Below are 27371 nucleotides of genomic sequence, written 5' to 3' on the forward strand. Positions count from 1 at the left end.
TCTCCTACTCATCTTACTAGTTGCTTGTACTTCCCTAGGTTCTGATTCTTGGATTCTAAAGGTGAATTTTAAGGAGCAACATGGACTATAGAATGGAGAATCCAAAGTTTATTTCAGATGGTCCCAACAACCCTATGGTATGGTATGGTACATGGTATGGAGAAAGATAGTTGCCTGAGGTTTCCGCTCCACCATCTACAAACTGTGGAGCATTAGATAAATAAGTTGATATCGCTGCCCCTCAGTTGCCTCGGTTTTCCCATCTTTCAAAAGGAGGTAAGAGAATTTTCTCGTGGGGACTGCGTGGGGCAGAGCTCGCTGGGAAGATAGGACGTGCCACAGCTGGAGACGTCTAGAGTCCGGCAGATCTCAGTAAATCGCTCTGCGAAGGGCTCCACTCCAAAAGTACTGACTCCCGGGGGCGGGGCCTGGGACTCTGTATGTTAGTAGCTTCCCAGGTGATGCAGAGGCTCAGTCAGGTTTGACAACCAAGGACTCTTTCCAACCCTCCTGTGCTCTAGTCCACTTCTCAACTTCCTCCTCGACCCTGCGATTTCCAGTTCCCGCAACAAAAGGAGCCGAAGGAATAGAAAGGAGAGGGCGCCGCCAAGGCCCGGGGAACCTCCGGGATACCCGCCTCTCGCCCGCCTTCTCCGTTGCGGGGCGCCAACCACAACCCCCCGGGTTACATAACGGACCCCCACGGAGAGCTCTCGCGAGGCTTCCATCGTGCCCTCCTCTTTCCACGTCAGAGGGAACCGGGCGGAGCGGCCAACATGGCGGAACGCAGGCGACACAAGAAGCGGATTCAGGTAGCAAAGCCGAGTCTTGGGGTAGGGGGCTTCAGGGCTCTCGGAAGTAGAAGGAGCGGGGGAAGCCCCCTGGTAGGGCGAACGGAACCGACAGCGAGGTGGGGCGGGGTTCTGTCGCTTGGCCGCCGGCTGCGGGCTGCGTTGTTGTGAGGGGCCTCCGTGAAGGCGATGTTGGCAACCGCGGAGACCGAGGCAGAGGCGCTGAGGCAGCGGCGGAAGGCAGGAGGCGCCGCGCTGGGAATGGGCAGCCCAGGGTTCCGGTGCCCGCGCCGGCCGGGGCCTGCGCCGGGAAGTCGGCCTCCTCCCCACCTTCTCTCTTGCCCCCTCCGCCCCATCCTCTTGCCTTAGCTATCTCGAAATTAAGGCCATGGTAATTAGGATAGAAGCGGGCGGAGGAGTGACCCGCAGCAGCCCGTTCTTTGTGCGCAAACAGAAGGTCTGTGGAAGGGGCGTAATGTGGCTTTGGGCAGCTGCCTCGGGGGCCCGGGCGGCGCTCTGCCTACCCAGATGTTCAGTGGCGTAAACCCTCCTTTCTCCGTGGTATTAATTTAGTAGTCCAGTTGTAGTTCTCCGGCTTTCTTTCAGCCGACACAATGTAAATAAACACAACGCTGTTGGTACTGCAACGAGTTGGTCGCGCCCAGAAACCTTTCGGTGTGTCATCCTCGTAACCTACATAACATCCCTCCCTCGTTCCACATGTGTGTCATCTGGGCATTTCATCCCTGCGATTTCCTCTCGTTCTTGCTATTTACCAAGAGGATTAAATATATGGAACCTCTTAGACTCAGGGTGTCTGTTGTCTCATCGGCTCATGTGCCTAGAAACCTTCATATGTCATCATAAATTGACAGCATCTTGTAAATTGTTCGTATACCAATCACAAATTGTTAATTTATTTTCTTTCTGTTCCTTATTGTTTCATTGCTTAGAATGACTTTTTCTGATGTTTTATTTTTCGGTTTAAAAAAAACTATAACTTCATTGGCTTACACCGCAGGTGATTTGACCTATGCAAGTTAAAATGCTCCCGACCACTTTGGAATTTTGGAGTTGGGCAGAAATAAGAAAGGAGCTCCTAACAGGGTGCAGAAGGAGATCATAAAGAAAGAAATTCCTCCAAGTTCGTACAGGTCATAAAAAACAAGGCTTAAGTTTATTATGGAAGAAATGTCCTAATTACACTATTTGTAGTCTTTCAGAATTCAGTGTTACTGGTCAGGTATGAATGTATGACTTTTATTAGAATTTGTACTGAATTTGTCAAATTTGTATTTACTAGACTCATATTTACCCATATGGTACATTTTATATCCTTTAATAAACACTTTTTACAATGTCAGCTCTGATTTAATATTGTTGTAAAGGTGATCCTAATTCACTTTTTGAATAGCTGCTGTATTTCAGTTGTGATTTTTATATTAAATGGGAAGGTAGGTTAAGAAGTTGTAGTGGTAGTGCTAGGAGCTAAAACATGAGCCAGACTGTGCCTATTTGTACCCATTTCAGTAACTGTTACCTGTGTAACCTTGGGCAAGTTACTTAATTTTTTACCTCAATTTCCAAATCTGTGGAAAGGAATACTTACCTTCAAAAAAAGGAACCTCATAGGGTTGTGAAAAAATACATTTAAAAAGTACTTAGCACATAACTCCTTCCTTTCCTCCCAACCCCCAAGGATGAAGGATTTATGATGGTTTGTTTTGGTTTTTATTAAGCAATCTGATATGCTGAAAAAAATTAACCCCTACCTATTCAGTAAATAAACTATTAGGTTGTGAGTATAAAGTATACCTATTTACTTATTATTGTTTATTTGAAGATCAGATAAGTATGTGAGGATCTGATTGTTCAAAATCAGGTTGGCATATTGCTAAATCAAACTAAATAATTTTTTTTTTTCATCCTCAAAGTTCTACAGAGCTGTGCTAGAATGTGAAGATCTTGGGAGTGCTACTTGGAGTACTACTATACAGTCTTAACAAAGTAATTTAAATATATAATATCTTATTAAAATTCCTTGTTTATTTTTCCCAGATACTCAGAAACTATAATATTGGCATCACTTTAGACAAAAAGATCAAATGTAATGACAAAGTTCAGAGTTTAAGTTACAGAAAAGATTCTATTGTAAGACTTTGGGGCAAAAAGTTCTGTCGTAGCCACCAGCTTCCCTGTTGTTTGTTACTTGGTGTTTTCTGTTTAGAAAAGATATTTGTGTTTAGTAGATTTAGTGACCTTGAATTGTAATTTGTATATTCAGGAAAACAATTGATACAGACAAGTTCAGGATTTTAAAAAGTAGCACATTCATTTGCTTTTTCTAGTGTAACATAATTTAGATTCTGATATCCCATCAAAGTTGGAAGGAATAGGACTATTTTGTCACATTTCATTCTTGGGCTCACTTTACTGGTCACTGAAAACCAGAAGTGAGCTACAAATTCATTGACATTATATTGGAAAATTTTAATAATTGAGATTCTCAAATGAAAGTGATCTCAATCTAAATTAATGAAATATTTGAAAATAATTTTAAGTTATTTAAGAAATCAAATTATGTAAGTTTTTAAGGACATACAGTAAATACATATAGGTTAACAAAGTGCTACTTACTAGAAAGATTGATTTAGAATCCTAATGTCATGAAATTTTAAGAGTTCAAAAGGATTTTCAGTCAAGAAGATTTGTTTGGAGTCCTTTTGAACAAATGTGGTTCTTACATAAAAGCAGAGCGGTGGACCCAGACCCCTTTCACTTCAGTACCCCACTACCATCACCCTTACATACCATTGTCCTTTAAGCTGCTTTTAGGACCCTGATCAAAAACTATTACTGTGTGTAAAACTCAGTGTTCTAAACCCTCACCTTCATTTTACAGATAAACTGATGTTCAGTGAGGTCATATGACTAACCCAGGGTCATTCATCAAGATAGTAAAACCAGATTTAGACCCGGTTGAATGTTCTTTCCATCTCAGCATTGATAACATAAGAATAAAGTGTTCTAAAATACTTTAATCCTGAAATATTTATATTAAATTGTATAACCTACTTAACATTACTTGTCCTTGCTAAAGAGAGAATCATCCCATTTAGTGCTCTGCTTATGGAAAGCATCTACTGTATTTTGCCATGTATAGTGTGAACTTTTTACTCACATTTTTGAGGGAAAAATAAGGATGTGCATTATACATGGGTGGTACCTGAAATACCTTATATCTCTTCTTGTGTTTTGTAATTGCTACATAAAGTTTCTCATACCATAATATGTTAAAAAAATAAATACTAAAATTCCTTTTAATACAAAAAACAAGTATCTAAGTATAAATAAATAATTGAATTAAAAATTAAAAGTTTCCTGAAAGTTTGGGCCAAAAGCATGGAAGACATTACACGGGGCAAACTACAGGTGGTTGAGTCTCAGGACATTAAATGGCTTACTGGTTCTTAGAACTCTTATGACCTGCGTCTCAGTTCATGCTGTTGCACCCATCTGTCCCTCTGGCAGTGAAATTCTGACAGATCATGGGCCAATATGTTTAATTTCAGAAAAGGGAAGAAAAGAGAAAGTTGAGGGCTATACAGTCTGACTCTTTGGGACCTTCTGAAGAAAAAGGTAATGTAGGAAGCAGGTCCTAAATGAGAACTCTCCCCAGAAGTTTATTGGAAGGCTTACAATAGGAGTGAAGCAAGGAGATATTACAGAAGGACATTGCCAGGGTTAAGATACAGAGACTTGTAAAACTTTGTTAGTAATGTGCTGTGTGACTTGAAACAAATGATTTATCTAAGGCCCTCTCCAGCTTTCAGATTGTATTCTGTTAACCCTTACTTGCATTTTCACCAATATTTCTACACTGCTTGTATGCAATGCAAATTCAGTTTATGAACTTTTTTTTTTTTTTTGCTGAATTCAGTTGACAGATTAAGTTTATTTCTATTGAGTATAGCTTTTTTTTCATTCTTTTAAATCAAAAATTTTGTAAGACTGCATGAAGCTTGTGTCTTACTCACTTGATCTAACTTTTTTTCTCAAAAAGATTATTGTAAGTACTGGCAAAAAAAATAATACACACACACACACAGAAATGGTAATTCCTATTTTATTATAGTATATGAGTGTTGATGTATTCTAAAGTAAAAATAGTGTTTGTTAAATAACTTAAGAGTGTTCTAATCAAACTTTCAATTTATATAATTCTGGATTGTAAGTTGTGGCAGCTAGCATCTTGGTATTTGGGTGCAAAGATGGAAGTCCAGACTCGGAACATTGGTTCTTTCCTTCCTCATTCTAAGACATTTGAGCTCATTCATTGAGCTATTTAAAGTTCTTTTCATTTGAAGGTGATGAGCTGGTTTCTCTTTATTAGTGGGCCATGCTATTCCCAAAAGGCCTTCACTTTTTATTAGAAGTTTTCTAGAAAAGTTATGAAAATATTCTGAAAATTTATTCACATTCAAAAGGGAACAAAAGAGAGGAGTTGCTGTAGTCTAATATATAAACAAGAAGAGGCTAAGACTCTTTTATACTCCTCAGGCTGCAGCAGGGGAGCAGTGAGAAAGAAGACTCCGTGGCAGCATCTTCTGTATTACCAGCTTCCCATGGTCGTGTTCCCTGGTCATGTTCTCTCAGTACTCTTCTGCAGTGATCCTCCTTTCTGGCTTTAAAGCCCCAGCAGATGGCACAAGCTCTATACTTTTCATTAAAGACAGCATATATATATATATATATATATACAAACACACACACACACACACATATATATATATAAAATATATGCATATATATTAAATCACATAAAAGTTATGTATATATAACTTTTATGTGATTTAATGAACATTTATTTCATAATATTTCACAAAGGAAAAGAGAAACTTTTTTAGGATTTGAACTTCAAGGAGCAAGGAAGGTGTCAGTTCTCTTAAACCAGTATCTTGATAGAATTTACTACTTTTTTAGTTACAATTTCAAGGGAAGATACTGATACTTTAAAAAAGTATCAATGGGTAAGTAACTGTGTCTAGTTGGGAGAGATTATCCAAGTCCATGTTTTCTTGGTCTGTTGTGTTCATTGTTGCTTATTTGTGTTTTTATCAAGGACATGAAAAGAAAGGAAACAGGTTTCAATTGACCCTTGAACAACAGGAGTATGAGTTGTGTGGGTCCATTTATATGTGATTTTTTTTTTCAATAAATATGTTGCCCTTGGTATCCCTGGGTTTCATATCTGGGGATTCAACCAGTGGATCCAAAGTTTTGACTGTATGCATTTATTGGTCTATGCCATTTTATAAACAGAACTTAAGTATCCAAGGATTTTGGTATCTGTTGGGGGTCCTGGAACTCACCCCCCATGGATACCACAGGACAATTCTAAAGTTTTGGGGTAGTCGAAAGTTATACATGGATTTTTCAACTGAACGGGGTCAGCTCCCCTAACTTCAGCATTACTCAAGGGTCAGCTGTACTTGAGTCTGTTTTGCAGTGTGGAAATGAGTTTGGTGAACTGGAAGTAATTGTTAAAGTGAAGTTTAAAAATGTTGTGAATTCATGTAGTATCAGATTCCCTATTGTATAATAATAGAATGGACTTTTCAGGTTGTTGCGTATCTTAATATCAGATTTTACATGCGATGCCTCTATCAACAATCAGTAGATTAATGTGTTATGCCTGTGCTCAGTAAATTGTTTAATTGTTGACAGGAATGTAGACTTGTCATGCCTAAACTTGATATGATTGTTTTTTACCCCCAGAATCTTCTTCCTCCCAAATTTCTGTTATTGAAAAACTATCCTTTCCGTTGATCAAATTAGAGGTTCAACATCTTTCACTCAGCCATTTTATTCATCGTTTGTCATTGAGTCCTATCTTCTCTACATTTGAAATGTTTCAAATATCAGCAACACTTCCATTCCTAGTCCAGTATCACATCACATCACGTTTTACTTGAATAGTTGCCCTCCTTTGTGCATTTTTTTTTCCAATTCATTTTACATAGGGGCACCAAAATAGTATGTTTAAGTCATTTATTTTCTAATTATGCCCTTCTATTCCAAAGCTACTAATGTTCTTGCTGCTATTTACAGGGTAAAGTTGAAATTTCTCAGGCTGCCATGAAGACTCTTTAGCCCTTATTCTACTTATGCACACTTAACCTCACGATACTTCCTAGCTTGTCTCTGCTGGAGCCAAATTTTGCAGTCATTCTCAGCCACAGTGTTTATGCTGTCCATTCAACTTACCCCTTCTTACAAAATCCAGCTCCCTTTTCTAAGAGGCCTTTCTTAGCTGCATTCACATTGATAATTCTACTACTAAAGTATCTTTTTTCTGCCACTCATTTTGGAAAATATCAGTTGCTATTTTGGATAGTTCTAAGTATCATGCCTTATAGATTGTGGTATTGACTGTAGCATCCCAAAGATATTAAGGGTTAAAGTAAGTATGTATTTGAATGATATATGTTTATTGAGACTTCTCACCCACAATCAAATTTAATCAGGCATATCCCAGTAACAAGTTATCAGTTAATTAGATGAATCTTTAAATTGACAATAGATATATCAGATGAGGTGGACATGGACATATATGGATATGATTATAAAATAGAATTTGTTTCTATAAGCCAATTATAGTATCTCATTTCCAGCTATTTATAGTATTAATTTTTGGCTGTATCACAAATATTGATATATAGGATATTAATTACTAATAGATGAGGCCTGGAAATTCAGTGTATTATTACACAAGCATAATTAAGTACTATTATTTAACATATGAAGCTAACACGTTAATATATTTCAGTGTGATTTCAAATATTAAAATACAGAATTTTCACCTTTTAGCATGTTAGAAATACTTTATGACTAGGCTCCAAATTAAATTGGAATGAACCTTGTAGATGTTAGTGAGCTTGGAGTGTTAGATTTTGAATTTGAAATATTTTAAGATTTTATTTTTCTATGATGCATATTTTAATATATAAAGCTAAAGATTTTGTATTCATATAAATACTTGGTTTTTATTATAGTCTTTATTTGTATTGAGTGGTTTGGGCCTTTAATTTTCATTGACATAAATAATAACCCGTAAATGGGGTAGTACCACAGTATAAGAATCATTTGTTGTCAGTTTAGCTACTAGAAGTAAAGGAGTTGGGAAATGCAAAGTTAAAAGCTGCCAGGTGACCCAACAACCAAGCCACAGGCTTTTACTTCATCTAAAAAATTGCCCCTTTTCAGGATAAAATCAAAGCTGAAACCTTGGTTATTAATTGTTCCTTAGTTTCATCAAATGTAGTTGAATTTAGCCTTATGTGAAATTTGTGGGAAAATGACCTAAAAACAGATGATCTAGGTAGGTTTTATTTTTCTGTTTCATGTAAGTAGAATGTCTTGCCTAAAACATAGCTGTCTTTAGCATTAATTGTTCTCAACGTCCTAGATTCTTGGCAAGTAATTCTTTACTATTATTTGGCTCTTTATTAATTTAGAAACTGACTTTCCTGAAATTGGTCACATTTACATTATATATTGCTATAAATATTGTTTGTGTAGTCTATGTATCATGCTTAAACATGTAATTAAAGACAGTACTTTTGGTTTCACAGCTTACAGCAATAAGACAACTTCTAAAGTAGATATATATGTAAGATACAAATGTAGACTGCCTTCATTTTCTTCAGTATATGGGGACAGGGGTGAAGAATTCACAGGAGGCATTATCAAGTTAAAGAAGTAATTTAGAATATAAGGAAATAAAAGAGAGATGGGGAGTGATAAACAATGAAGAAAGTAATAGAAAATTTAGAGAAAGAAATGGAAGAAGAGAGAGAAAGATTAAAGCAGCCTTTCCAAAACTCTTTGTGCACTTTCATAAACAGTCCTTAAAAAGAGTATAATTTATCTGTCTATTGCATTTTTATTTTAGCTTTACCCTTACAATGGAAGAAAAGAAAGATAAGGTGAGAAAGGAAGTACCAGGCAGTATCTAGGATTTGCAACCACAGGGGAAAGGGAAGGAAATAGAAATCTTCATCATCTCAGACCTGAGATAGTTCTTAGGGCTACCACAGTGGGACAGCTAACTTTGGTTAACCTGTTTCTACTCTACTTTGACATTTGGGCACTCGTTATTAGCAACTGCTTAATCTTTTGAATTATTGGTAACTGGTAAAAAGAGACCAGGCAAGAGTGAAGGTAAATCGGTACAGTATAGTTACCATACCGGCAAAACAACTCAAAATAAATGTCTTGTAGCTGAAGCCAAGAGACAGACAGGTTTTGGCTCTATCAACTTGTATTGTATTGGAAAGACATGTAATTTTAAAAATTCTTCATCCTGTCTTTTGTGTAGATTACCATGTCTACTCCAGAGAAAGCATGAAAGAAAGGCCTGTGCTCCACTTAAAAAGATTATGGAACAGATCTGTAAATTATTTTTTAGTACATGAATTTCTCAGCTAAATGATTATATTAAATTAACTTCTTTTTTCTTACTTTGCAGGAAGTTGGTGAACCATCTAAAGAAGAGAAGGCGGTAGCCAAGTATCTTCGATTCAATTGTCCAACGAAGTCCACCAATATGATGGGTCACCGGGTTGATTATTTTATTGGTATGATTACATCAGGAAAATTATATTAGTGTATATATCTTACGAAGATACCTAAATTTGAGATATGTAGAAGTTTTGAAAGTGTTTTCCAAGTGTGATTAGCAAAGCTGGGAGATGAGCATGTGACAATTGATTATCCTATTCTTTTAATGATTGAAACTATCAATCATAAAAAGATAAAAGAAATTTTTAAAATATAACTTATTTTCAGTATTAATAGTACCTTTTGTCCAGATAGCATATATACATAAAGATAATCCTTTTGTAAAACTCCAGTAGAATTCAGTGTGAAGCAAGTCTGTTGGAACCAGTTTAGGAGCTTTGTCTCTTCATATAATCCTAACACTCTCTTTATATCTACCGCATGCTACTCAAAGCTTATAAATAGTGGTTGAGTTCACCTCATTGATCCATTAAGATTGAATTGCCATTATGATTAATGATTTTGATATTCATTGAGAGTTTCTAAAAATAGACATGCTATTCACTTCAGATCTAATATATTTAGCTGCTTCTAGTGGGAGCAGTAGATAGTTCAGAACTTATTCCTCAGTGGGTTACAGTGAAGCACAATGACAATTTATATTACTGTGGGAGAGGAAGATTTTTGCTTTACTTATCCTACATTTACCATATTTTGTTGTGTGTAATGCGCACCCATGTTTTTTGTATGCATTATACATGGGATAATTATACCTTTGGTACGTAATCATTATACCCATGTATAATGCACATCCTTATTTCTCCCTCAAAAATTTGGGCAAAAAGCAAGCATTATATACTGCAAACTATGGGTAATTGTAATTATTTGATGAGTGATACTTACATTTATTTTGAATATTTGGTTTAGAACATTTCCCTATTATCTTGTCTTAGTTAATATATTTGAATGTCATTTATTTCCAGCATTACTTTAAAAAGATGCTTATTGATATGCTTCACAAATTGAGGTTTTAAAGAATGTTTATCATGACCATGTCAGACTTAAATTTTCTGTGTTGAACTTGGTTTTATTTTTTGATGCCAGAATGCTGAAATTTGCCTTATAAAATATTATTTAGCGAGAAATAAATTTCTGTGTAAACTAAATTAAAATAATAAATTTCTTCTTTAGCTTCAAAAGCAGTGGATTGCCTTTTGGATTCAAAGTGGGCAAAGGCCAAGAAAGGAGAGGAAGCTTTATTTACAACAAGGGAGTCTGTGGTTGACTACTGCAACAGGTAGTGTTTATTTCTTAGTGAAGGATAACCAAACAGTAATTTAGAAATATTCTCCATGGTTTGAAACTTCTTACCCATTTTCTTCATTAAACATAGTGATGTTACAACATACCTCAAACAGCTTTTACATGCAAACTGGATTTCTTCAGTACCTCTGAAAATTCACTTATTTGGTGTTAAGACTATTGTATTTTTATAATTTTTATTTGTGTTCTATTAATATTTATACATTTCCCAAGCTAAGTATACTGAAGGATCAGCAGTAAAAATCATATACCAGTGGGTACAATGAACAAAAGAAAAAGTCTGTCTTTTCTAGAACAAATAGTTGGGGAGTCTTTTCTAAAACTTTGGCAGGGATTCCAAATAGACCTGTTGTTCCTGGGTTTTGTTTGTTTGTTCTTTCAGTGTTTACACACTAAGCTATTAGGCAGTATCCTTCCCTATTTTGTTTAGTGATTGCTAATATATTTCTTGTGAAATCAGGGCAGCTGCAACATCTACCTTTTCTTGACTTCAAAATGAAGAATAAAGAGTTCAGTAATGTATTCATGTTTTTCATAAGTACTTCTTTGGAAAAAAAAAACTTTTGATGGCGAGTGTTATACTTTCCTCTTGGAAATAAGTATGCTGGTCTTTCTTTTCACTTTTTCCCCTTGGTTTAAATAAGCATATTAAGCTCTGGCTGGGTAGCTCTGTTGGTTGGAGCATTGATCCCAAGTGCCAAGATTGTGGGTTCAATCCCTGGTCAGCAAATGCAAGGTTCAGCCAATGAATGCATAGATAGGTGAAACAAAAAATTGATGTTTCTTTCTCTCTCTCTAAAACCAGTAAACAAAAAGAAAATTAAGCATATTTATTAAGATGTTGATAAACCATATTTTATGTTTGTGACACTATAGTTTATAATAGGTGGAAATTTGACATTTTAGATTATGTTTGGTAGTAAACATAGCAATTTACTAATATACTGTCTAATGGCATTTAAATTATCAGCCACATGAGGCCTCTCTTAAAAATCACTATTTACAACCTTGTTTATAAAGTTGTAAAGTTAAAGAATTACTTAAAATTTCTTAAAGTTTGTAGTTGTCAAAAAGTGGAGTCAAGGAACATGTATAAAGGACCCGTGGACATGGACAACAGGGTGGGGATTGAATGGGAAGGGGGTGGGCAGAGCTGGAAGAGCAATGGGGGGAAAATTGGGAAAACTAATTGAACAACAATAAAAAAAAAAAAAAAGAGTCGCTAATGGGCCTTTTAGAAACAATGAAAATTTCATTGTTGGAGCAGGGATAAGCTAACAGTGGTTTATCTGGTATTTTTCTTTACAGCCATTTTTGTGTTTAGAACTCCAAAGTGCAAATTTCCCCGCCTTGCCTCAAAATAGATTTATTTTTTATATATGATATAAAAACTAAGAGATGCAATGAACTCAGAAACAGAGAATGTTAAGTAAGTTACCCAAGGTCACAGCTAGTAAGTGTCAGAGCCAGAATTCTAAATAAATCCAACAGTCTGGCTCCATAGTCTATGCTTGTAACCACTGCACGCTGTACTAACTCCACCAACAAAACAATGATGCATTTAATGAAGCAAAAATTAACATGAAGGATTCACCTGTCAGTACAAGTATACTCCACTTTCTAAAAGTTCGTGAAAGATCTACATTAGTATGCTAATAGCTTTATCTGTAAAAACTAAAATCCTCTTTAGATTTCTTTAGATTGGCAAAAACAGGTATTAATGTAGGTCTTTCATGAAAGTGAAGTGATGTAATGCGAATTTCCAAAGAGAGGGGGATGATATTCTTCATTGTGCGCCCTTTCAGCTTACAAAAGTTTTCATAGGAAAACTGTACTTTCAGATAGCAGGGAAACAGGACTGTTTGAATATTAAATCTGTAAGCCCAAATCTCTGACGAGAGCAGCCAGCATTAATTTACATTCGTTGGCCTTTTAGGAGCCTTGACACCTTGTTATATGAAAAGCTCAAAAGACCTGAGTAAAGAGAATGTCCTAGAGATACACTCAGTGTCATTTTATATGTTATTTCCATCCATGTCAGGTTGTGTCCTTACTGCACTAAGGTAGGGAAACATAATACCTAGATTCTTGTAATCTTCTACCGCCATTTCTAGTACAACTATGGAGACCTCATGATGGCTGACCCTTACGGGTTCCTGCTTGACTATAGACAAAACTACAAAAGGACACTTCCAAGTCTCATTTTCTGAAGCTGTGAAGTGGCTTAAGAGAGTCTGAGGAAAAAAAACAAAGTCTAGAATAATATACAAAATAAACTTATCTACTATGCTCTAATGCCTCTTTATGGCTTGTTTGAAGTACAAACTCTTCAGCCTTTAATCTAGCACCATCCTAACTCTCCCAGCGACTTTGCATGGCCAACACCCTTCCAAGCAGGCCAGTAATGTCCTTCCGACTCCTGTTCATATACCACACTCATTCCCTCTTCTGGTCTTTACTTGGCCATAACCTGCTACTTTCCCCAGGTGTTTCTCCCTCTATCCTGACTGCTTTTCAATATACATATTGTCCTGAACACATATCTGCCATCAATAAGTGTTTGTTAATAACTTGATGCTTTTAATCCCTTTGTTTATTCAACAAATATTTATTATATGCTAAGCCCCAGAAATACAAAGATGACTGTGACTTGGTTCCGCCTCCGAAGTACCTATTCTAGTCTGTTAAAGAAGATTCATGACTACCACAATGAAGTATGTTCTGTAAGGAAGACAGAGATAGGGAAATTTAAAGAATGGCTTCATAGAAAAAAATGTCCTTTCAAATTTTGAAACATAAGTAGGTGATTACTCAGCAAACAGAAGGAAAAAGGACATTTGATTCTGTCAAAGGGCACAGAACATACGAAGATAGGGAAGTATGAATAGTACTGTGAAAATGTCAGAGAGCTTTGTATGATTTGTACGATATAATGTATTTAAAGCTTAATGATTGGAGGCACTAATATTACAGTAGTAAATGTCATCTCACTTTTGAGGCATAGAATGAGTTGAAATAGACATTCTCTGAAGAACTATTAAGAAATAAGTCAATGATTCTACTTATTACTGCTACAACTACTTATTAAATAATGGAATGATGCTATAATTAATGATTTATGAAACCAAATGTGTTTGTTTATGTGTTCCATAACTATTAAATGAAACTTAGGATTTTGTTATAGCAGTAATGGCTAACATTTAGTGTATATATGTTAAGCTCTGTGCTAAACAATCTATATGCTTCTCATTTAGCCCCAGAAATTCCTATGAGATAGATACCACATTTTATAAATAAATTAAAATTAAGTAGCTTACCCAACACTACACAACTAGTTAAGCGGTAGAGGTGGTATTTGAACCCATCTACCTGAACGTGAACTTTTCAACACCAATTTGACTGGTTTATTATAGTCTACTTTTCTTTCATGGGAATGAGGCAACTGTGCAGCAAGGGTTAAGTAGGAAAATCTGGTTCTGTGCCCTTCTCTATCTATTCACCAAGGGAGAGGGGTTTTTTCCTCTTAAAGTTTTATATTTAATTTTTTTAAATTTTCACCTAAGGATATGTTCACTGATTTTTTTATTTTTATTTTTTTAAGAGAGGAAGGGAGAGAGAGAGAAACATTGATGTTAGAGAGAAGCATTAATTGGTTGCCTCTTACACATGCTCTGATTGGGTATAAAACCCACAACCTTTATGGTCTATGTGACAACGCTCCAACCATCTGAGGCACCAGGCCAGGGCCCATGTTTTTCTTTTGAATTTATTTATTACTTTATTAAAAACATTTTTCCCACTCTTAAAATGATTGAGAAGAAAGTCCAAATTACTAATGTCTCATATATAACTACTTTGCCATTTGAGAATATGTACTCAGTATCTATGTGTGTATACATATACTCTTCATATGTGGAGATCCATAATATGAACTATAATATGAAATGCTGGTTTTCAATTAATATACAATGAATAGGATATATTTTTGTTTTCATATTAAGTGGTAGTAAATGTTCCTGATAGAAAATCTGGATATCACATAAGTGCAAAAATAAACAAAATTAGAATATGTTCATTACAAATTTTTATAAGAAATTCTAAAGTAGAGCAAAAATTTTAAAATCCCCCTTTAGCCCTGGCTGAGCCACTCAATTGGAGCATCATCCCATAGATTTCCCTAGATTTCCTAGACTTCAGGGGCAACTGATCCTTGTTTCTCTCTCTCTCTCCCCCCATTCCCCCTCCCCCATTCCTCTAAAATCAATCAATATAGGTGAAAATTTTTTAAAAACCTGCTTAAAAAATAACTAAATAAAATTCTCCTTCATATACTCACCACTACTCTTAAATCTCACTTTCTACTCATAAGTAGTTAATTATTAAGGGACTCAATTCAGTTTTTTTTGTTTGATTACATACAAATGTATATGTGTAGCAGATATTAATGGTGAAGTCTTTGGGGGCATTTCAGACAGTTGAACAATTATTTGCCATATAGACCTGAACAAGTAGAAGGCCAGGTGAGGAAACCTAGAAGTTAGCTTTGTGGAGATGTTCATGGTGGTACTAATTGGGCAGCAATAAGAAGCCCAGCCAGGCAGGTAAAAACACAGGTGCTCCAGAGGGCACAACATGATAACCAGAAATAAATGGTCATTTTACAGGAGGGAGGCATCTAGTTAACAAGTGGCATGATGTGCTGGAGCAGCCATCCATGGAGGTAGAAAGGTGGATAGTCACTATTAACTATCACAGGTGGTGGCAGTGAGTTCTGTTTTGGTGGTTGTACTCTCAGGCAGAAATGAAGGCACAAATCAGGAACTCTGAAACTGGGAAGACTTTTAAAGGTGGTGTTTAGGTGACAAATGTAAGAGCAACCCGCTTTTTTAATAGGATTATAAGGTTAGCAACTATCACCAAGATTGATTTAATTTTGGGCCAGCTGAGCTTCTAAATTCATTAGATAAAGAAATGAATAAAGCAGGGATCTTTTAAGTAGTTTACAGTCTAGAGAAAGGGGCAAGTAGGCATAACAAGTTAGAAGATAAATATTATAGATAGGATAACAGAAAACAAGAGGAAGGATGGAGGGTGTGTTTATAATTTTCAATAGAGTAGGCCTTTGTGAGAAGGTAACATTTGCAGGAAGTCTTGAAGGAAGTGAGGTAGTAAACCAAAAAGACATGCTTATTTGGGGGAAGAGCATTCCAGGTAGAGAGGACAGCCAGTGTAAATACCCTGAGGTAGGAATGTAAAAAATAACTACTAAAATAAGAAAAGAACAATGTCTTGAGAGAAATTAGTGAAACAAGGAGTATGTACGTGGTGTTGTGCCAAATATATTGTACAATTTTCAGTTTGATTCTGTGAGAGTTGTTTTCAAGAGTCCAAAAATCTCACCTTAGCATATTTAATTATTCATTACTTAATTGAAGATATTTCATTATAATGGCAGGCTAAATGGTGAAGTACATGGAGGGAAAAAAACACAACATAGAGAAAGACACCAGAAGACATGATTTGGATCAGTCAAATCATGAGCATATTTTCAGTCTGTTAACATTTCTTAACCTTATATTCATTGAACTTTTCTGTGTGATCTTGAATTTGAGACTTAACATTAAAGAAGGTAGCGTCTTGATTACTGTTAAGGAACATAGAGAAAAGTTTCATAAGGATAATTTCAAACCTACAAACTCATACCTAAATTATATGGTTAAAAAATGAAAGTTAGGTTGACAATTTTTATATCATCAAATTGGCCATACAGTTCTTTTAATTAGAGGTGGGGTTGACTTTCTCCCCACCCCCATGGGCTTACTAATTGTAATTTCTCCTGTGAGTTGCCAGTGTATGTCTTTGCTCATTTTATTCAGGTCTTGCTTAATATTTTTGCTTTTTAGTCTGTATTTTAAGATTGTCATACCTTTTTATTAAAGGCTTTTAAAGAAACAATTTTTTCACCGAGCACTAAAAGTAATGAAAATGAAGTATGATAAAGATATAAAAAAAGAAAAAGAAAAAGGAAAACCTGAAAGTGTAAAAGAAGAAGATAAAAAGAGCAAGAAGGAAAATCCAAAAGATGAAAAGATCAAAAAGGAAAAAGAAAAAAAAAAAGATGGTGAAAAAGAAGAATCCAAAAAGGTGATTTCAACTAAGACTAAGTAAAAATTAAAAGTCACTTAAGATAACCACATTAGGGTTTTCTTAAACACCATGGTTGAGATTTTGATTTCTGTGTCTCAAAGTGAAACTTTTGACTGTATGAATTTTAGTGTGCTTTTTGCTTGTTTGTGTTTTTTCTTCTATTTAACCTGTGTTTTAATAGGAGGAAACTCCAGGAACTCCCAAAAAGAAGGAAACTAAGAAAAAATTTAAGCTTGAACCACATGATGATCAAGTTTTTCTGGATGGAAATGAGGTAAGAGTAGCTGATAGGTAGAAATCCAGTTTTCCATAGTTTTTAGAATTATCTTAGACGCCTTCACTAAGAAAATAATTTAGATAAATCTAACCATGTAGATATAACATCAACTCTTTTTAAAATCAGTAATTTTTCTGCATTTAGATTTTTTAAATTTATGAAAAATCAGTCAGAATTAGTTTCAGCTGTGTATAAGTGATAGGAAACCTGAAATAGAGGTGGCTTGAAACAAAATAGATGCTTATTTCTCTTTCAGCAATGAAATCTGAAGGGTAAACACTACAGATATGGTACATCTGCACTCCATGGTACATCTGCACTCTCCCTCCTCTGTGAGGGAATTAGTAGTAAAGATTACCTTTGTTACTAGTGGTGCAAAGTGACTGCCAAGCTTGTTATCTGCATCCAAAGGAGGCAAGGAAAATGAGGGACAACCCTCTAAGGACATCTTCCAGGAAGCTGGCAGTTTTACTTCTTGGATTCCATTCTTTAGAACTTAGTCACATGGTCATGCCTACCTGCAGTAAAATCTTAGAAATGTGCTCTTTATACTGGGCAGTCATGTGCCCACCCAAGGTGCATTACCACCAAAGGAAAATGAGCAGAATGACAGAATGGTTAATGGGGAACACCTACTGGTTTTTGTTGCCTCTTCTAATTAGACACACTACCTTAGGGGCTAAGATTTTCAACATTACTTGATGATTTACTCAAGAAGATAGGCCTTTTTCTTTTTCTTTTTCTTTTTCTTTTTTTTTTTTTTTGTAATCGGAGATTTGTGTGGTGGTAGCCTTCCATGAAGACTGCTTAATTTAGTTCATTAAACCAGTACAAAAACATTAGCTATATACTCATCATTGATAATTGCAAGATTTATTTCTTCTTTCTATACGTAATACAAAAGTAGTATACAAGTATATAAAGTAGTGATTCTGGGAGCTATGAGTTTGAAATTCTAGGAAAGCTTTTCAGAAAACATGCCCTAGGCTCATTCCAGACATACTTGCATGACACTGTGGTGTGTGTTGTGTGTGTGTGTGTGTGTGTGTGTGTGTGTGTGTGTTGTATAATGTGTCTCAGGGTTATTCTGATGTGAGCCTATGCTTAAGAACCACATAATTGAAGACCACACATCTTTCCTAACATGAAAGCTCAAATACCCTCAGTTTTAGACATTAAGCATTAGTTATATGCCAAGAGATTTTTATATATGCTGGGACTAGCATGATAAATCAGATAAAATTCTCTTCTTAGAAGCTCTATAGTCTAGCAAACATACCAACTTTTAAACATGGTAGAGTGTTACAGTATGTTAAGTGTTACAATGCAAGAACAGCAATTAAGGACAGTTAATTTAATCAAGAGAGAATAATCATATAAGGAGGTTCTGGAAACCCTGAACACTTGAGCCTTGAAGGATGCCTGGCACATTGCCAGGTGCACTGGGAAGGCATTATAGATCTGTTAGGCAAAGGAAGTAGTCTGAGCAAAACCATGGGTGCCTGCATTCCTGAAAAGGCTAGATTTTATTCTGTAGAAAGATGTAGAAAGAAGCATACCTTCAGTCTTACAAAGGTGAGGAATACATTTAAAAACTTGTTTTTTCAGAATGCTAACTAGCAGAAGTGATGTCTGTGGATCTGATTTCCAGCGAAAATATGCAGTTTTAAAAAAGAAGAATGTAACCCCCAATGTTAGTAGAACCAAGTCAAAAGACAATAAAGAGTTCTGTCCAAAATAGAACCAGGAAATGGAAGAATACTGTTTTTTATAGAAATTAAGAGATAAATCTAGAAGTTTTATAGACAATGATTAAGCAGAATTCTGATTGTTCTGAATGAAGTCAATTTCTGTTTTATGAAGTAAATTTAGCTTTAATGCAAAATTTATGGGCTACAGACCCTCCATGGAGAGATAGGCAATGAAATTATTACAAGGAGTTACAGAATCTTTATGTTCACTAAGCATGATCTTTAATATGGGTTTTTGTATCTCATCAGTGACAAAAAAAACAGGGCGGAGTTGAGAGCTGCTGGATCTGTGATAGGCCTGGCTGGAATCTATTTAACTGTGCTCTTAGCCCAGACTGGTTCTACTCAAATGCCAGTGTACATAAAAGGATAAAAAGGTTATACAACTGTGGGTCCTCAGGTTGAATAAGTAATGGTTTACACACATCAACAAATTGTTAAAAGTGTGTAAGTATGTAGACATTTAAGTGCATTATTTTATAGTTTTTAAACAATTTTCTAATTGAATGGACACCAAAAGAAACACGACTACTAAAGGAAAGGTCTTTGGAATATATTTACCTCAAAAAGAAGTTCTCATGTTAAGAGGTTGGAAGTTATTCTTGTAGAAGATCTAAAATACAGAATGAAGCTTAACTTTCTAATGTGACCTTGAAACTGAAAGCATTGTGGTTCCTTAATTTTTCTAGGTATTTGTGTGGATCTATGACCCAGTACACTTTAAAACTTTTGTCATGGGATTAATTCTTGGTAAGTATAGTCTCTAAAATTTAGTAAGGAAAATAAAAATGTAGAAGCCATAAAGAAAAATGTTTAACATAAAACAGTTTTTTTAAGTATACTTTAAAATCATAAGATAAATGATAAAATGAGGAAAATATTTGCAACACATTAAAGCAAAGGTATTTAAGAGATTAACAATCTGGTAGACAAATGGTAATGATAGCTCACAGTTAAAGAAATACAATGACCAATAATTATGAATGATACTTAATCACACTCATAAATACAAATTAAAGCAACAGTGATTAAAAGGATTACAGAGTTTGATAGTGCCTAGTCTTAGTGAAGGTTCAACATTTAGGAAAAACCGACACTCTCCAATAAGTGATATAGTGTCTATTGTTTTCGTTTTTATGGAGGACAGTTTCATAGTATCTTTTCAGATTTTAAATGTATGTACACTGACACAGCTATTCTACTTCTAGGAATTTATCGCATGGCTGTTCTTAATCCAGCTGCACAAAGAATCTATTCAGAAGTGTGCACTGACAATGATCTATTCTAATCCAAATCCCTCAGATTATATTTAGGAGGGTAATTAGCAAGTATCTTTCAAATGTTAAATGCCTATGCCTTTTGACCTAATAATTATACCCAAAGAATTTATCTGGTGCTGCCCCCAGTTGCACTGATGTATATGTTGTATATTTGGTATTTGTTGCACTGTTGTCTCTAATAGGATAAAAATGGAAATAATTCAAGTTCTTCAGTAGGAAAATGGTGAAACTGTCCACTAGAATACAATACAGTTCTTAAAGATTTAGATAGGATATACTGATAGAAAGATATCTAGAATTGATTAAATGAAAAAATATTGCAAAAGTGTAAGAATAGTATAAGCTTATTAATGTAGAAAAATTCTGTGTAACTAGTTTTAATTTTATATAGGCAGTCTCTGGGAGTACAAATAAACATAATACTAATTAACCTCTGGAGAGTAGACCAAGAATTGGGTGAAGAACTCACTTTATAGCTTTTACTTTGTTTTTATTTATTTTTTTTAACCATGGGTATGTGTTACTGCGGGCAGTGTGGGATTATTTAATGAGTAAAAAAATAGAGCTAATTTTATAAACAAGCTTGATCAATAAGGTATCATAAACTGTTATTCAAAATAGCTCTTAAGATTGGAACTCATCAGTTCCAACCCAAATATCTGATAGCTGTTGATCACTTACTATGTACTAGTAACTTTGCTAAATATTTTATATGCATTGTTTCATTTCATCCTTAACAACAACCTTTAAAAAAAATAGAAACAGACACATATTAAATATAGAGTAACCTAGCTTCAAGGGATTAGAATAATTTGCCCAGGATTATTTACCTTATAAATGATATACCGTATTTTGCTGTATACCATATACCATATATGCTCCTTATAATGTGTTTTTGGCCCAAACTTTCAGGAAAAAAACCTTTGTTTTAATTTTTAATTCAATTATTTATTTATTTATTTATTTATATTTAGATACTTGTTGCTTCGAAACTGATTTCAAGTTTGTCATAAATGCAACAAAACCGATTATCATATTCTGGGATATTATTTTGCATATGGATATCATTTTTGCTCTCTAGATGAAACAATTTCCTCTTAATTACATGTAATTTATACTAGAAAAATCCTAACCTGATTTAAGAATAGTCATTAAAATCTTAAATTGAATTATGGGAAATGGCTGATAATTGACCATCTTTTTACCTATAAAAATGGCAATTTTTAACATATTTCAATATGTTTATGTTTCAGTTTTCCCCCCTAGGAATATATTCACTGTTATTTCAACCAAGTCATTTAAAATTTTAATCTAAAAGCTGTCTGTGTATCTTTGTCATTCCTTGTTCCAGTGATTGCGGTGATAGCAGCCACCCTCTTCCCCCTTTGGCCAGCAGAAATGAGAGTAGGTGTTTATTACCTCAGTGTGGGTGCCGGCTGTTTTGTAGCCAGCATTCTCCTCCTTGCTGTTGGTAAGTATTGTTATTAGTAAAGACTTAAGTAAGGTAGACACTGAGTATTTAGAATTGTAGTCTGGAGCTTCAGTAAAGCTTAATAGCAAAATTAGTGTAGGCAAATCAAGAAGTATATGGACCTACTTTTTTGGTCTTATCCCAAGTCTGACTCAGGCTTGAAGTAGTAGTTTGTCTGCTTGATTAGATTTGGTCTGTTCTGAAGAAGAATGATTTAATATTGCTTAATCTGCACATTGATAAGCATTAAAATTTAGCTACTGCAAAGGTGTTAATATTTTTACAGTGGTTATTTTTTAGATATAATATTTTCAGTAAAACATTTTTGTATTTTGACTTTAGGCAAATGAAACTTGTATTAACTATTTAAATTCTATGTATATATTTAATAAATGATTCTAAACAATCAATTTGCCCTCAATTTGTGCCCATGTACCAAAATAAAATCTAGGTTCATTAAGGAGTTCTAAAATGTTTTTTAAAAATCAAACAAGAAAACAGGTAATTTCTTTTTAACATTTCTGGATGTCTTTAATAACAAAAAAAATAAAACAATATAAAAACCCAGTTCAAAAGAGGAAATTATAAATAAGTGATTAAAAATAACATGAAAAATGCTCATCAAATAACAAAATTGAGATAATGAAATGGGTTTGCCTATTTAATTAGGGAGATTTTTTTTGAAGTGGGAATACTCAGTGCCAAGGAGGGTTTGACTGAAAGGAAATGCCCTAAATGTAAATAATAGTAGTAGTAATGAATGATTTTAATGTTATTTTCTATACTTGTTTGTATTTTTTTTACAATGAGCATGTTACTTACCATGAAAAAAAAATCCAACAAATATTATTTTACTTAAAATCCTAGTCTGATAAAAATTAGAAACAACACCCATGTTATTGATCTAATACCTGTTATTAGAGGACATAAGTTCACCAAGAGTATTTGAAGTGAATGCATGTTATTCTGAGGTTGTGTGACAATGATAGACTCTTATGTTTATAAACTATTACTCCTACAGCCCCTAAGTGATTTCCCTCTGCATATCCCTTCATCCTGGACATCATGGTATGTCCTAAGTTGGTGCCACCATCCATGGGCCCAGGAGCTCATCTAGTGTTTTCATTCAAATCATTGTGTTTATGGGCCTCTTTTTCCTCTTGGATTTCTGACTCTTTGTGAAGCCTTTCCACCCATCTTTCATTTTTTCCCTTCCTCTAGCTTAGTCATCTTGAGAAAAATCCCCTGAGGCTTCTGCGTGTAACACAGCACAATTTGTAGGCCAAGAAATAGTATCTGAGACTGTGAAGCTGGTAACTTGGTAGTGTATCAAGAATGAGAAGCCATAAACTTCGGTCTGACTAATTAGATATAAGTTGGTGTCTTCTGGCAGCAATTCCCAAACCCTTGAAAATTTCAGCAAAGGTTTAACTCCATTGAATAGGATTAACCTACATGCTTATCTTTTACTTAAACCACTATTCATAATAACTTATGGTTATTACCTTACTTTGCTCTTTAAAATACTATTTCTCCAGTTGTGTTTTCCGTAATTTTTTAATTTTAAATATACTATGGACTTAAATAGCACTGTGCATTAAATAATCTTGTGAATTAAACCAGAAAATAGACCCAAAATTTGTTCTTTTTGTTAGAAAAAGGAATTCCAAACATACTTTCAAATAATTTTGATCTGTAGCCCACTGATAAACTGAATATTTCTTTTATATTATCCTATGCAGTATTATATATAGGTCAAAATTACATTTGGTGCTACTTTAAATATGTATTGTTAATATTGCCATTTAAAGTAAGACCTTTGGCAGTTTTCTGAATTTGTCACTTTTAGTATAGAAACAGTATGACAATATATGTCACGGTGGTTTTCCCGTGATTCTCCCCCTTTTGCCCCTGGTAATCTAACATCACATAGGTAATGTCACATAAAAAAAAATGTAAAACATGTTAGAACTTGGCTATACCAGGTTAGATATGGTGAGAATTTAGATTCTATTTATGCCATTTCCATATTGTTTTCTCTTGGATTTGAGGCAATATTTCATATTATGAACCATCTGGCTTACAACCCTAAAAAGCTTATAGCATCATAACTATATCATAGCATCTAATTATATTGGAGAAAAAGTTGTACAGCCTCCTTAAAAGATGTTCATTATTTTTTTATTAGTGGAATTTATTCTTAAGTTATTATTTCAGACATGTTTATACCACAATATACTAATATGTACATAGTCTTTCAGAATGTTTGTGTTCTTTTGTGAAAATAGAAATTACTACCTCATATAAATAAAAGCAGCTAAAACCATTTCCTTTTATTTATCCAAAGCAAAATATTGGAAGAAGCATACATGAGCTTCTTTTAAGCCTTAAGTGAAAACAGTGATATAATTATCCGTAAGGAAAACAAAAAACCAAAATATCATAATTGACTCGTTTATAACATTCACATAATTATTATGACTTAAAAAAATAGGAAAATCACTTAGCTCTATGTAATTGGTAAATTAAGAGAAAACGATATGAAATCCTGGGTTTTGTGTTTGTGATAAGTCATTATGATGAACTTTAAAATTCTCTAATTCTTCCATTTACTAACCATAGTTTTGTCATATAGTGCTCCAAAAGTAACTACAAACCCTGTTTGTTTAAGTGATCTGGCTTTCATTAGCATTATATTATTTCCTAATATTGGGAGAGGGTTGGTACTTAAAAAAGAAGACATTATTTAATTACTTAATTTTAAAAATTAAAACTTCTAAAAGGCCTGGCCAGGTAGCTCAGTTGGCTAGAGCATCATCCCAATACACCAAGGTGGCAGCTTTTAAACCCAGTCAGGGCACATAAAAGAATCAACCAATGAATGCATAAATAAGTGAAACAACAAATCTCTCTCACTCTCTCTTTTGTTCTTTCTCTCTCTTCCCTCCTCTCTCTCTAAAACAAACAAAAAAACAATAAAAATTATAGCTTGTAGGGAAATGTTCTTTTATTGTTCAAAAGTTTTTACTTAAGACTCACGCTTTAGGCAGAGTAGGCACATGGCCTCAGACCCATAGAAGTGTTTTCAGTTTCATTCTTTTAAAATCAGAAGTAATAATATATATATACATGCACATAGGAATTAACCCTATACAGGACTATATTTGTATTTATACCAATATGGTCAGAAAGTATAATTTTTTTAAAAAAAAAATTTTTATTGTTTTGAGAGAGAGAAAGAGAAACATCAATTTGTTTTTCTACTCACCCATGCATTCATTGGTTGCTGCTTGTGTGTACCCTGACTGGAGAGTTAACCCATAACCTTGGCATATGGGGATGATGCTCTAACCAACTGAACTACCCAGCCAGGGCCATAAAAGTATAATTTTTAATATATTTTTTATGGAGGAATTGCCTTACAAAGGCTAAAGTGCTTAGTGTTTAGGCAAGTCATCCTGCAGCCCTGCTTTTTCCTCTGTAGAGATTTCTTAAGATACCTTAGTTCCTTACATTTACTTCATTTTTCACATATGATGGTTTTGTCCAACTGATGACTATGCTTATTGAACTGTAACAGCAAAATGCATAAATCATAAGTGACTCTGAAACAGCACCCAGCTGGAAAAAAAACATAGAAGTAATTTTTTGAGTGGCATTGTAACATTACACCTTCAAGTTCAGAGCAGAATACTCTGTGTCTAGAGTACTGTGATGGCTGCTAAACTAATCAGGATTTAATTGTTTAATTTAAGGAGCATGTAATATGCAAATAATAATACTCAGAATGTTTTCCCAGTTTTTGAATAGCAAATATCCCCTGCTATCAGAGTCAGTGCTTGAGTTATTCAATTAGAGACATTTTTCTCCCACAGCTCGTTGCATTCTATTTCTCATCATTTGGCTCATAACTGGAGGAAGGCACCACTTTTGGTTCTTGCCAAATCTGACTGCTGATGTGGGCTTCATTGACTCCTTCAGACCTCTGTACACACATGAATATAAAGGACCAAAAGCAGACTTAAAGAAAGATGAGAAATCTGAAACCAAAAAGCAGCAGAAGTCTGACAGTGAGGAAAAGTCAGACAGTGAGAAAAAGGAAGATGAGGAGGGGAAGGTAGGACCAGGAAATCATGGAACAGAAGGCTCCGGTGGAGAACGGCATTCTGACACAGACAGTGACAGGAGGGAGGATGACCGATCCCAACACAGTAGTGGGAATGGGAATGATTTTGAAATGATCACAAAAGAGGAACTGGAACAACAAACAGATGGGGATTGTGAAGAGGAGGAAGAAGATGACAATGATGGAGAAACAACTAAATCATCACATGAAAAATCATAATCTGCCTAATTTTGGGACTAAAAAAGTTCAAGAGGTTGGATTTTCTATGTTGGCTGATCATCATAATGTACACGTGACATTTGTAGCATTCTTTAAATCCATTTACTGAAATGTATTTGACATCCAAGGACCATTCAGTCCTTCTTTTCATAGAATACTCTTATTGGTACGGTCAAAAGCCATTTATCAGTTTTATCTATTTGATAATTTTACAGTAAGTAGGTCTCATTAATTTTGATAGTTGTCAAAGATGCACTTTCCACAATGACATTTAGATTAATGGCATTTTTGATAGTCATATGGCTTTTTACTGTTAGACTAATTGAAATACCTAAAAGGGAGAAAAAAAGAAACACGAACATTTGAGATTATGTATAGCTATGTAGACATTTCACAATTTCTTTGGGATGAAATGCTTAAAACTCATTGTTTTTGCTAGTTACCTTTTGTTGATTATAAAATTATACCAGGAAATTTCTAAGATTCTAAGTTAACAGGGTACAAAAGCATTTTGTGGAAACAAGCCAACTAGTAATGCAATAGCACTTTTAGTTTAGCTACAAATTCTCCTGTTCCAACTTAGGAAATCCAAGCTGGTTTGTACATCTGATTCAGAGAAAGACGGTCATCTCCAACAGAGGAAGGGAGCAGCATTGGTTGGAAAGTGATGGGTCTTCTTCCCATTTCCTTGTCATAAAGTAAAATGTATTCTGTATATAATTTACAAATAAACATTTTATTTTAATTGTTACTTATTATTTAGACATTTTCTTAACACTTAAATTTGTAAAATTAAGACCATTTAAGGGTGTGTTTTTAGAGAAATGGAAGTTTCAATAACCCACAGAACATCTGTGATCTTTCTACAGCAGCTTCAAGTTTTGTGCCAACATTCCATGTATTTGAATGAATTAAAACGATCCTTATTAAATAACAACAGACTTAAAGTAGCTGTTTGTACGCCTTAATGTTCATTTTGATTTATCTTAAATCTCTACATTCGGAAGTGGTGTACTGTATTATCAGACCAGGAGGCACTGCTATGAAAGATAATTTACTGTTCTAAAATACCAATTTAAAATAAAGAGCATAAAAGAAAACATCAAAGAACCATTGGACTCTAATTGCTTTGAGCTAGTTTTGCAGTTTGATTTTATGTCTTGTATATCTTAGTTATAAATCTTTGGAAAAGTCTTGCATTTATTTATGAGCATAATCATTCCTTGGAGTTATACTCTTATAAACTGATAATGAATATGAAATTATTTTCTTTCGGCCACAGTGAGAGCATTTTGCTTTATAGTTGAATAGGTAGCGTGTGTGGGTCTTTATTTTTATTTAGGCTATTTCTTATTTAAGTGTTTGACTAAAGATGTTAAATTTTTCTAATTCTGTATACTGATACATTTTATTACACATAGTTT

General features: G+C 34.5%; 1 protein-coding gene across 1 annotated transcript; it reads left to right on the forward strand.

The window, feature by feature from the left end:
* The first annotated feature begins 724 nt into the window (after positions 1–724).
* Positions 725–27057, forward strand: SEC62 (SEC62 homolog, preprotein translocation factor). Its single transcript, XM_054580402.1, has 8 exons — positions 725–812; positions 9322–9430; positions 10545–10650; positions 16616–16820; positions 17005–17097; positions 19541–19601; positions 21483–21602; positions 25478–27057. The coding sequence occupies exons 1-8, from the start codon at positions 777–779 to the stop codon at positions 25945–25947; spliced, it is 1200 nt and encodes a 399-aa protein (XP_054436377.1). The 5' UTR covers positions 725–776; the 3' UTR covers positions 25948–27057.
* Positions 27058–27371: the final 314 nt, after the last annotated feature.

Source organism: Pteronotus mesoamericanus, unplaced genomic scaffold (assembly GCF_021234165.1).
Source record: "Pteronotus mesoamericanus isolate MK-2021 breed Mesoamerican mustached bat unplaced genomic scaffold, CSHL_Meso_final contig_116, whole genome shotgun sequence".
NCBI classification, from domain to species: Eukaryota; Metazoa; Chordata; class Mammalia; order Chiroptera; family Mormoopidae; genus Pteronotus; species Pteronotus mesoamericanus.